We start from the raw sequence: 13257 nt of genomic DNA on the forward strand, positions 1-13257 counted from the left end.
GGAGGTACCATTTGGAAGGGGTTCCTTTTGGGGCAAGATGAGTGTGAGGCCCATAGGCTATCCGAGTAGAAATATGAAGAGGCAGCAGCTTATAGGGTTGGATCTCAGGACAGAAGCCCTAGAACAGAGCGGTATATGAGACTAAGGAAGTTGAGCCTCGTGGTTATGTGATCACCTGGGAGAGTAGTGGTGGAAGGGGGACGTGCCTGTGGACACCACATAGCACCAGCTGCAGCATGGACCGCTTTTCTTCCCATGTATCTCCTTTCCATGTCACACCTCAGCCAAGCACAATCTAGGACTGACTCTCATGCAGCTCTCCAGAGATCATGATGAAAAATTCTGTTCTTTTCTTTTTTGGGGGCTAGAAATGATAATCTTTCTTCACTGCCCTCTCCCCACCTCTCGGAACACCAGAACTGCTTTTCACAAATTTCCCTGATTAAAAACAAAATTTATCTGGGGAGAAAGGAATTACTGTTTTTAATCAGATTTCTGGACCCTCTGGGCCTGGAGTCAGACCTTGGGAATAGTGTTTTCAATAACTGCTTCAGATTAATCTATCAGGAAAGTTTGGGAAATGCTCCTCAGGCCTAACCATAAATCTGTCTCTTGAAACCCCATACCAGACAGAACCCCTGCTTTCTGCCCTTAATCAGATTAGAGTGGATGTTAAAGGCAATCACAGACTGAACCTTACACTCTGGACCCAAATGGTCTTTACCCTCACATGCACTAGAAGAACTGGGTTCGGTGTGGAACATTCTTTGCAGGTCCACTGTGTTGGAGAAGTGGTTAAGAGCAGTGCCCTGGTCCACAGCTTCAGCTCTGGAAAGGAAGAGCTGTTGCATGTTTTCTGAGTGGGTTGTCACACACTGAGATTAATGGGACACTGGGAAGTGTGTAGAAAGAGACTCTCCACAGAGAGGCTGGAGTTCAGAATTACAAGTACTTAATCTTCTGTTTGCTGCTGTCATCATGACTCCAGTGCCCTTTCCTTGTAATTTCTTTCTCTCCTCTGAGCTATGACTGAATGGTGTTTCTCCTTTTCCCCTTCATAGACCCTGGACTTGGCATGCAGAGGCCCTCAGGACTTCGTTCCTGTCATGACCACTCCAAATGGAACTCTGGTACACCCAGTGTATTTCCTGCTGGTGGGCATCCCTGGCCTGGGGCCTAACACACTTTTGGCTGCCTTTTCCACTGTGTTTTAGGTATGCCTTGGCCACTCTGGGCAACCTGGCCATTGTCCTCATCATCCATGTGGAAAGGCACCTGCATGAGCCCATGTACCTCTTCCTGGCCATGCTTTCCAACCATTGACCTAGTCCTGTCTTCTATCACCATGCCCAAGATGGCCAGCCTCTTCCTGACAGGCATCCAAGAGATAGGATTCAATGTTTGTCTGGCCCAGATGTTCCTTATCCATGCTCTGTCAGCCATGGAGTTAGCTGTCCTGCTGGCCATGGCTTTTGACCGCTTTGTGGCCATCTGCCATCCACTGTGGCATGCTTCTGTGCTCACAGGGCCTACTGTGGCCAAGATTGGACTAGCTGCCCTGACCAGGGGATTTGTTTTCTTCTTCCCTCTGCCCTTCATCCTGAAGCGGTTGTCATACTGCCAAACACATACTGTCGCACACTCCTTCTGTTTGCACCAAGATATTATGAAGTTGTCCTGTACTGACACCATGGTCAGTGTAGTATACGGACTCTTCATTATCCTCTCAGTGATGGGTGTGGACTCCCTCTTCATTGGCCTCTGTTACATTCTCATCCTGAAGACTGTGTTGGAGTTGTCTTCTCTGGGGGCAGCACTCAAGGATTTCAACACCTGCATCTCCCATCTCTGTGCTGTCCTGGTCTTCTGTGTGCCCCTCATCGGGTTCTCGGTGGTGCGCAGGCTGGGGGGCCCTACCTCCCTGCTCCATGTGATTATGGCTAATATCTATCTATTACCACCTGTGGTCAACCCTGTTGTCTATGGAGCCAAGACCAAGGAGATCCGTTCATGGATCCTCCATATGTTCTCACAGGGTGGTAGGTGAGCAGAATAACCTCCCTAATGCCTTTAATCCCTGCCAAAGCTGAGAGGATTAGGATCTTGTTATCTTGGTGATTGGAGCATCCAACCCACTGGGCTCTCTATTTCCACATATCTGGAATGTGTCAGTACAGAAGTGTGGTTCTGAGAAAGTTTTGGCCAGGCCAGAGGAGCAGCCCCAAGCGAAGGTTTCTCATCAGAAGGCTCCTACATTGGCAGGAATGGGTCAGTACTAAACCATTAGCTGGGGGTAGCCTGGACAAGTGTGGCCTTCCTGCTAACATGGAGGTGGAGCCAGAGAGGCCGCAGCTGGTCCTGTCAGTGAGCTGTGCTCCCAGCAGCAGGCTCTTGTGAAGGAGATTTGAACACCACACCTCCACGGCTGTCACAGCATCTCACCTTAGACATTTCAGCCACTTAAGACCTGTGGTATGGGACTTAGGTATTTTTTGCCTCCAGCCCTTGGGTGTATTTAATTTCATCTTTAATAGTTTATTGATGTATAATTGATATACAACACATGGCGCACATTTAAAGTGTACAGTTTGATAAGTTTTGACATGTACACAGCCACAAAACCACACCACAATCAAGATATGAACAAATTCATCACCCCCGAAAGTTTCCTTATACCCTTTTAAAATCCCTCACTCCCATCTCTCCTGGTCACCCCTTGCTCCAGTCCCCAGACAACCACTGAAATGCTTTATGCTACATTAGTTTACATTTTCTGGAATTTTATATAAATAGAATCATACAATATGTAGTCCTTTTCTTGTCTGGCTTATTTTACACAACACAATTATTTTGAGATTCATCCATGCCCTAGCATATATAAGTAACTTAATTCTTTTATTGTTGGGTAGCATCTTATTGTGTAATTATGTCATAGTTTGTTTATCCATTCATCTCTTGATGGACATTTAGGATGTTTCCAGAATTGACTGTTACAAATAAAGCTGCTATGAACATGTAAGTCTTTGTTTGGACGTGTTGTGTTTTTTTTTCCTCCCATGTAAATACTTAGGAATGAAATGGCTAGATCATACTGGAGGTATTTGTTTAATTTTTAATTGCCAAACTGTTTTCCACAGTGGTTGTACCATTTTCCAAAGTGATTGTACCATTTTACATTTCCACTGAGAGTGTATGAAAGTTACAATTTTTTGGCATCTTAGCCTACATTTGATATAGTCTATATTTTGTATTTTAGCCATTTTAGTAGGTTTGTAAGAGTATCTCATTGCGCTTTCATTATGACCCTAATAAATAGTGATGTTTCACATCTTTTCATGTGCTTATTTGCCATTTGTAAATCTTTGCCACTTTTCTATTGGGTTGTTTTGTTATTGTTGAGTTTGGACTTTTTTAAAATATATGTTGCACATAAATCCTTTATCAGATACTACTTTACACTTCCCGCCAGTCTGTGGCTTGTCTTTTGCTTCTCTTAATGGTCTTAAAAAAATCAAACATTCTTAATTGACAAAGTCCAGTTTATCAAATTGTTCTTTCATAGCATACACTTTTGATGTTGTATTTAAAAACTCATCACCCCAATCCATACACATACACATGCACAAAAATCCATGTTCTTTTTCATCCCCTAGAAACATTATAGTTTTGGGTTTTACATTTAGCTCTGTGATCTATTTTGTGTTAATTTTTGTATATAGTGTAAAGTATGGATCAAAGTTAATTTATTTCCATATGGATATCTGGTTATTTTAATGCCACTGGACCATCCATGGTCAACTATATTGTTTTTGTATCTTTGTAGAAAATCAGTTATCTACATATGTATGGGTCCCATTCTAGACTCTTTGTTCAATTCACTGACCTATTTTCTATTTTTTATGTTAATACCACGTTGTTTTGACTACTGTAGCTTTGTAAGATATCTTGCAATCAGTATTGTTAATCCTTTCACTTTGTTCTTCATTTTCAAAGCTGACTGTACTTTCATAGGAATTTTAGCAGCAGTTTTAAAATTTATATAAAATAGTCTTTTGGAATTTTTATTTGAATTGTACTGAATTGATATAGGTCACTTTAGAGAGAATTGACATTGTTGAGTTTTCCAATTCACGAACACAATATATCTCTTCATTTTTAGGGTCTCCCTCAATTTCTTTCAGAAATGTTTTGTAGTTTCATTATACAGGTTTTTCATGTCTCTCATCAGACTTATCTGTATTTCATATTTTGATGCTATTATAAATGGTATTTAATTAACATTTATGATTATCCATTATGCTAGTGTACAGAACTATAATTGATTTCTTTACATTAGTCCTGAATCTTGAACTTTGCTAAACTCAATCATTATTTCTACAAGCTTTTTGTATATTGCATTAGATTTTCTACATAGGTGATCATGTTGCTTGTGAACAAAGACAGTTTTACTTTTTTCTTTCAAATTTGGATACATTTAATTGATTAGTTTGTTTTATTGCATTGGCAAGACATGCCAGGATATTGTGAATAGAAGTGATAAGTGTCCCATGATCTTAGGGGGAAAACATCTGTTTTACTATTAAGTATGTTCTATTAATTCTTAAGAGAGATATTGAAATATATAACTATAATTTTATATTTGTCTATTGCTTCATGTAGTTATGTCACTTTATCCTTCAAGTATTTTGAAATTTTCTTAATAGGTGTTTAAATATTTAGCATTTTTAATTTTCTCAATGAATTATCATTATGAAGTGACCTTTATTTGTGGTAATATTCTTTACTCTGAAGTCTACATTGTCTGATATTAATAAAGCCATTTTAGCTTTCTTGTAATTAATGTAATCATGATATATACTTCCATTCCATTCCTTACATCTATTTGTGTCTTTTGGTTTGGAGTGCCTTTTTTTATAGACAGGATATTGTCACATCTTTCATTTTTATCTGATTTGATGATATATGTATTTTAATTGGGGTATCACATTTGTTTTCTATTTGTACCTTCTGTTTTTCCTACCTTTTGCCTTTTTTTCTTTCTTTTGGTTAACTGAATACTTTTAATGGTTCCATGTCATCTCCTTTATGGTTTGTTATCTATCACTGTTTTGTTATTTTTTAAAAAATTTTATTTATTTATTTGACAGAGAGAGATACAGCGAGAGAGGGAATGCAAGCAGGGGGAGTGGGAGAGGGAGAAGCAGGGCCTTACCGTGGAACAGGGAGCCCAATGTGGGGCAGGGGCTTAAGGACTGAGCCACCCATGCGCCCCACTGTTTTGTTATTTTAATGGCTGCTTAAGGTTTATAATATATATTAACTTATCACAGCCTACCTTCATTTAAACATTTAATGTATAGAAGAATTTTACAATACTGTATTTCCATTTCTGTGCTCCCAATCTTTGTGCAGTTGTTGTATATACTGCTTTTATATATTTTATAAACCCCACACTAAATTATTGTTATTTTCGTTTAAACAATTATCTTTAAAGAGGTTTGAATAATAAAAAAACAACTTTATGTATTTACCCATGTAGTTACAATTTTTACTGCCCTGCATTTCTTTGTGTAGATGTACATTATTTCTATCTGGTATTATTTTTCTCTGCTTGAAGAGTTTCTTTATCATACGTTGTGATGTAGTCTGCCGATAATGAATTATTTCAGCTTTCGTGTACCTAAAACATCTTTATCTTGAGCTTCTTGCATCTATGAATTTATAGGTTTATAGTCTGTATCAAATTTGGAAAACTTCTGGCCCCTATTTTTTGTCTCCTGCCCTCCATTGAGGACTCCAATCACATGTAATTAGGCCACTTGAAGTTCTCCCACTGCTCACTGAGTCTGTGGTTTTTTTTTTTTTTTTTTTTTGACAGAGAGAGAGAGTACAAGCAGGGGGAGTGGCAGGCAGGGACAGAGGCAGAGGGAGAAGTAGGCTCCCTGCTCATCAGGGAGCCCAATGTGGGGCAACATCCCAGGACCCCAGGCTCGTGACCTGAGCCGAAGGCAGATGCTTAACTGTCTGAGCCACCCAGGTGCCCCAAGTCTGTGTTTGTTTTTTAAATATTGCTTTTTATCTCTGTGTTTCCTTTTGAATAGTTTCTAATTCTGTGTCTTCAAGTTTACTAATCATTTCTTCCACAACGTATCTCCATCCAGTGAGTTTTATGTCTCATACATTGCAGTTTTTATCACTAGAGGTTTAATTTCAATTTTATTTTATTTTTTTAAGATTTTACTTATTTATTTATTTATTTTTCCTCTTTATTATTATGTTAATCACCATACATTACATCATTAGTTTTTGATGTAGTGTTCCATGATTCATTGTTTGTGCATAACACCCAGTGGTCCACGCAGAACGTGCCCTCTTTAATACCCATCACCAGGCTAACCCATCCCCCCACCCCCCTTCCCTCTAGAACCCTCAGTTTGTTTTTCAGAGTCCATCGTCTCTCATGCTTCGTCTCCCCCTCTGACTTACTCCCCTTCATTTAAGATTTTATTTATTTATTTGACAAAGAGAGTGAGAACAGGAGTTGGAGGGGGAGGGGCAGAGGGAGAGGGAGAAGCAGACTCCCCACTGAGTAGGGAGCTGGACATAGGGCTAGATCCCAGGATATTGACCAGAGCAGAAGGCAGACACTTAACCTACTGAACCACCCAGGCACCCCTGATTTCAATTTTAAAAAATATCTTTCATGTCTCTACTTAACTTTTTAAGCTATTTAATGCAATTATAGTTATCATCTTAATATCTTTATCTTGTAGTTCTAAAACTTTCAGTTCAGATCAGTTTTAATTATTCTCTTCATTATGGGTCATTTTTCTTCTTTGCATGTCTGGCAATTTGATCATTTGTAAGACTGTGCAGATTTTACTTTGGTTCTGCGTATTTTTGTATCCCTATAGATATTCTTCTGCTTTGTTCAGGGAATCAGTCAAGTTACTTGTACATAGTTAGGTCACTTGGGTCTTGCTTTTAAGATTTGTTAGGTGGGACTAGAGCAGTGCTCAGTCTAAGGTTCATTATTGCCCACTACTGAGGCAAGATCCTTCTGTATTCTTTACTTAGCACCCTGTGAATCTTGAAGTTTTCCAGTCTGGCTGGTGGAAACAAATCACTGTTCTCGGCCCTGTATGAGCACTGGATAGTGTTACCTTTCATCTTTCAGGTGGGTCTTTCCCCAGCTTTAGGTAGCTTGCTCACATGCATGTGTTGATCAGGACCTCAGCTAACGGAGGACCCTCTACATCTCTGAAGTTCTCTCTCTGTATAGATCTCTCATCTTTGATACTCTCTCTTCAAATCTAGCTGGCTTGATCTTACTGAACTCTTCATCTCCATGTCCTTAACTTAGGGTGTCCTCTGGACTCTGCCTGGGTTCTCCTTCCCTGCATTGCAACATGGAAACTTTCTTAGGGCAGGAAGCTGGGGAATCCACAGGGTTTCACCTTATTTGTTTCCCATATCTCAGGGCTCACTTCATTGCCTGATGCCCACTGTCTTGCAAACTATTGTTTATGTATATTGTCCATTTCTTGGTTCCTTCAGGGGGATGTTACTTCTTGCTACTCCATTTTGGCCAGAGGTAGAAATCCCTGGGATGGATCTATCTATCTATCTATCTTTATCTATCTATCTATCTATCTATCTATCTATCTATCTATCTATCTATCTATCATCTATCTATCTATCTATCTACATTTGAAGTCTTCACACAGCCTAAGTTTGGGAGGTTTAGGGAAACAGCAGAGATGGCTTGGGTGATGGCAGCGAGTGTCAGGCTGCAGGGTCTGCAGGTACATGGAGCTCTTGTTGTCACTGGTTTTGATATGGTTTGAGATGGAATGGCCTGATTTGACATGGTCTATTTTTGCATAGTTTGAGTTAGGGTGCTCTGGGTTGTAAATTTAAAACTTAGAGTTGTAAAGCGGATAAGTAGACAAGGAGAAGCAACTAAAATTTACTTTGCTTTATTTATAGACTTTAAAAAAAGTATTTAAATATGTAAGGTATTTAGTTTTACATTAAAATTGTTCTCTAGCTCTCTAAAATATTCTCTCACTATTTTTGCCCTTGAGAGAGAAACCAGATGGCATTGGTCTTATATGGTTGGTGTTGGAGGTAGGGGAGGGTTAAGGAAACCACATCTTCCTTCCTCAGCCAGAAGTTCAGAAACCCAAGGCCAGGGAGTGGAAGATAGCATGGTCCCCAGGGATCCATGTTATGAGTTAGCTAGACACAGGGCCCAGGGCCTGGGAGACAAAGAAAATGTAGCCGTAGAGCTTTGGGGAAAGGCGGATGGGTCCACTTGGATCCAGACTCAGCAAGGACCCAAGCAGGGGCCACCAACAGGAAGAAGGCAGAGGACAGAGAAAGCTTCAGGAAGAAGAGGGGCTAGTACTTAATTGTGGGGCCTCACTGAAAGCTTGTTCTGTTTTTCCTCTGGCTGAGTTAATGAGCCTGGGAAGAAACTTGGAGAAAAGCTCCTCACGAAGTCCATGGCCACACAAATGAGTTTCTTTTAGCTTTTCTTACTCATCCCCCTAACTTTACATTGGGAACTGGCCAATATCCTGGCTGGCGCAGGGCCCATCTGGGGAGGACTCTAGAGACCCTCTCTACCCGCTGCCCCTCCTTCCCCATACCCGAGGTACACTTTCCCAGGACACAGAAGCCAAGAAGGATACCAGACCCACAGTTGGCTACTGAGGAGTACCCGCCGATAGACCCTCCGGGCAGCACCTCCACCCACCCCAGGAAGGAGAAGCAGAAGGAGGGAGGAGGTAAGACAGAGAATAAATAACCCTGAGTAAGGAGGCCCAAAGGAGGGGGTGGAGACAGAGAGTGCTGAACTTCAGCACAGACTGCCAAACCTCTTTGGGAAGATGACTGGAGAAAAAGACACACATTTCTTCCAGGCCATTGAGGTGAGTGCAGGAGACAAGGGGGTATGCACAGGTGTGTGCGTTTCTTGCAGCTAGGGAATTCCCATTAGACTTGCCAAGTGAAGGAGAAAGCAGGCTGTGATGAACCAGAAGTACAGGGGTAGAGCCAAGGAGCATGAAGGATGCTCCTGACTCAAAGGACAGTGTTAGCAGTTTCTGTGTGGGGTGAAGGGAAGCACGGGCAGTGGTAGATGCTGCCTATGGGTAGTTTTCAAGCAATTTTTAGTGATCAGTTTCCTGGGGGTGCCCATCTAGGTCTTGGCAGGAGTTGACCTAAATGAAGGTGAAGGGGCAGAAAGCAGACGGGGTTGGGGTTGGGTTAGAGTTAGTTTGGGGTTTGTGTGTCAACAGGACCAGTCCCAGGTTGTTAGAGTGGTTGAAGCTTAGTTTGTGATTGGGGGTTTAGGGCCCATTCTATAATCTGTATCAGGAGTCATTCTGTGGCTGATATTGGGACTTAGCAGTCCTCCTGCGGCTCTGGTCCTGACTCAGTCTGTGCCTCGGGTCAGGGTCCAGTCTTCATCTCATATAAAAAGTGCATTACCACCTACACTGTGACTTCCCCTGCTGTGCATTCTGTTCCCCAGCCCCACTGAACCACTTGCAGTTTTCCAAACAAGGTGTGTTCTCTCTCTCTGGGTCTTCAAATTTGCCAGTGGCACTTTTTTTTTTTTAAAGATAGATTTATTTATTTATTTATTTATTTGAGAGAGAGAGAGAGAGAGAGAGCAAGCAGAGGGAGAGAGAGCACGAGCTGGGGGTGGGGGCAGAGGGAAGGGGAGAAGCCCTGCTCAAGGGCTCCATCCCAGGACCCCAGGATCATGACCTGAGCTGCAGGCAGATGCTGCTTGACCATCTGAGCCACCCAAGTGCCCTGCCAGTGTGCACTTTTAACAAATTAAATCCAGTCTGTTGCTTTAGTTCCCCCAGGTGATTCAGAATTACATGAAAGCCCTTTTCATGTCCTGCAAGCCACTACATGATCTGGCCCCTTCCCTCCTTTCTGACCTCATCTTCTAAAACTCTCCTGTGTTCTCGATACTCTGGCTACATTGACCTTCCTTCTGTTCTGTGAATCCCCAGAAGGCCTTCTCCTTTTATTGTCTCCTCAGCTCTTTCCCTAGATCTCAGAATGGCTGGCATGTTCTTTTTTTTTTTTTTTTTTTGGCATGTTCTTATCATACAGCTCTCAGCTCATATGTCACGTCCTCAGAGAGGCTGTCGCTGAGGCCCTCTCAAATATGGGTGCCCTCCCTCCCTGTGCTTCTCTGTCCTCTCACTCCATCCTATCTGAGGTGCACTTATCTTTACCTGATATATTCTTGCTTATTTATTTGTTTACTTTTTGTTATTTCCCTCCTAGTGCATGAGCTCCATGAAAGCAGTGATCTTTTCTGTTTCATCCACTGTTTTATCTCTAGTTTTGGCACATGGTAGGTACTTAGTATGTTATTACTGTCTAACTGAATGCTGCTATCCCCATACTCTCCACCCTGCCTGGTTAACTGTGACTGGCCCCGCAAGCCTTGGCATAGAGGTCACCTCCTCAGGGAAGCCCTCTGGGCCTGACAACTTGGTAAGCTATTGTCTGCTTTGCTCCTGAGGCCCGTAGTTACCAACATGTTGTGATAGCTGCATGATTTGTCTCAATTTCTCTCCACCCCTGGAGTTCTGAGCTGTGCCTTGTTTACTCTGTGTCTCATTATCTCCAGTGCTTAGCATACGTTCTGGTACATGGCAGTCAATCGATAATTACTGGAAAAACATCAGTATATCAATCAAAGCCCAAGATCAGGCTTTTTCACTGAACCACATTTCCCTGTGTGCAGGTAACAGAGTAGCTCTGATGGGCACTGTTTACCAGGTCAAGCTTTGCAGGTCTGTGGGACTTTTATTGACTCTGGTCCTATGTGGGACGTGGAGGGGCAGGAACCTGAATCCCTGGAGCTCTATTTGGGGGTGATTTTGGAGGGTTGGGCTGACTTGAATGAGTAGAGTCAGGCTCCCAGCCTGTAGTGAGGCTCTATATTTTTTGAGTTGGAAAAATGAGAGAGTGCAATTTCTGTTCTCATTTTGGCCATTCTAAAATGAGTGGCCAAGGCCCTGCAAAGGTTCGTATGCTTTATCAAATCCAGGCAAAGAAGGGGGGACAGAGGATGTGGATGATTTGGGGTGGAAGTGATTCTGGGGCTAACACACTCATGGAGTATTAAGGAAAGTGCCCCCCCCCCCCCCCCCCATGAACTGAGTTATGAGATCCTACATTTCTTGCCCACCCCTGAAGTCTACCTTCCCTCTCTGGGCCTGGGAGTAGGAGCCAGAGTCTCCCAGGTATTCTGGGCTCTCTCCAAGGGCATTCTCTTCCAGATGTTCCCACAGAGGCTGGCAGGGGCACCAGAGGTCCCTACCACACTGCTCTAGGCATGGAGCATTCTGTGTGTTTAGCCCAGACAATGGCAATGACTATGAATCTTCTTCCACTCCCTCCTTGTTCCCCTTCCCTGCTGCACATAAGTGGGCAGAGTTGGTCAGGTTGTTCTGAGTCCTGGAGAGGCCCTCTAGACTCATGGGTTCTCCAAGTTTGGATTTCTTGGAGATTAACATTAAAATAGTCCTTATAAAACATTGGTCCATTCTGAAGGAGACTGGGAGAGGGCAGGGCAGTAGCCTGGCCTATTGGAAAGCATATGGATTTGGCACTGAGAGCCCTAATTAACTTTCAACATCCTTATCAGTCAAGTGGGATTAATAATACTTGTCTGGTTGATGAGAGGCTCTAATTATATAAGAAGAAAGTACTGGGTAGAGGATAAAGTTTTTTAACCTCCACTGTGGGACCTACCCAAAGTCACAGCCAGAGGAGTTGGGGCTGAAAGGAGAGTGCCCAAGTCCTAGTCCAGGAGGGTCCTCTTCATTGCCCTCTTGAGTTTCCTTCCAAGGGTCTGTCTGGGCCAGGTGTCCTACTTACCAGGCCATTCTACCCTGCCTCTTGGGAAGATTTCATTGCTTTCAGAAGGTGCAGCACAATTAAGGGCAGCCTAGATTAGGAGAAAATGTATAGGCCTTGAGGTTAGACAGTCCAGGTTAAATTTCTGCTTTTCTAGTCAACTGTTCAACCCTGGGAACATTATTTAATCCCTTGGGACCCAGTTTTCTGAGCTATAATATAGAGAAGATACACAGAATTCCTATCATGCAGAATTGTTCTTAGGTTAGAGATCATCTTTTTACGGTGTCCAACGTTTTGTAGACACTCAGTGATTTCTGTTATCATAAAAAGCAATAAAATCAGTGTTGGGAGTGACTTCATTATTATTCTCTTGGATCAGAATAAATAGAGCTTGTAGCCACTGGTCTACCTCTCTGACTGCCTTTCCATGGGTCTCTGAGAAAGAGGGATTTTGGAGAGCTCTTGGGAAGAACGTGAGGATGGGCTGGTCATGGGTCTGGAAGCCAGGAGGAAGGAATGAGGATTGAAGGCCTCAAAGTGTATTTCTGCTCTGTGTAGCTGGCAGCTTCTGCTCCCTCCATCCTCAAGAAAGGGCCAGGATGTCCTTCACAGCTCTCCAAGGCACATGATTGGGATTTGCTGAGATAGTGTGAGTTTTTCAGAGAAAATCCCAGGCCTATTCCCTGGGGCTAGGGTAGCGCAGGCTTTCAAAAAAAAAAAAAAAAAAAAAAAAAAGGAAAGAAAAAAGACTTTGTTTATTTTTCCTTGAGTATGTTTTATTTTCAAAATGGAGTGATTTAGTTCTGATTTCCCCCAGAGCTCCAAATGTTCTCTCTCTGAGTGCTGAGTGCGTGCAAATTGTTTTAAATACCAACAGTCCCATTCAGGCTGGATGACATGGGTTTCCTCTGCCTGCCTCCTGGCAGGACTGTGGGAGATGGGGTTGCTTCAGGGCTTGTGCCTTCTGGCTGGTCCCCCTACCATTCCTTCATTTTCCTTTTGCTGGAGTGTTCTGTGTCCCAGCCTGATATTTTCCACCAACAGTAGCTACTTACTTTATACTGCTGAGGTGTCTCCCTTCCTGGGCAACTGAGTCCTCCTGTCTGATATCTCCACATCAGTGCTTTGCTATTGTGAGAGATCGACTGCTAGTTAGTGTGTGTGTGTGTGTGTGTGTGTGTGTGTGTGTGTGTGTGCATGAGTGTGTGCCTAAGGTGGAGTGGCAATTTAGGTGACAAATAGGGGAAAATGAAATTTTTTGGCAACTTTGTACATACTCAGGGACCTTGTTCCCCATTTTAATGGAAAAAATTTAAAAAGTGTGTTGTACACTGTGATATGGGTTTTACAATG

At 42.6% G+C, this 13257-nt stretch overlaps 1 protein-coding gene across 1 annotated transcript; it reads left to right on the plus strand.

Moving 5' to 3' along the window:
• Window positions 1-1033: 1033 nt before the first annotated feature.
• On the plus strand, window positions 1034-2047 carry LOC113915147 (olfactory receptor 51D1). The gene is given in 4 exon segments (XM_027580944.2): window positions 1034-1084; window positions 1086-1180; window positions 1182-1314; window positions 1316-2047. Coding segments are annotated over 4 exon segments (1011 nt in total).
• Window positions 2048-13257: the final 11210 nt, after the last annotated feature.

The sequence above is a fragment of the Zalophus californianus genome, chromosome 11 (genome assembly GCF_009762305.2).
Source record: "Zalophus californianus isolate mZalCal1 chromosome 11, mZalCal1.pri.v2, whole genome shotgun sequence".
In the NCBI taxonomy this organism is placed as follows: domain Eukaryota; kingdom Metazoa; phylum Chordata; class Mammalia; order Carnivora; family Otariidae; genus Zalophus; species Zalophus californianus.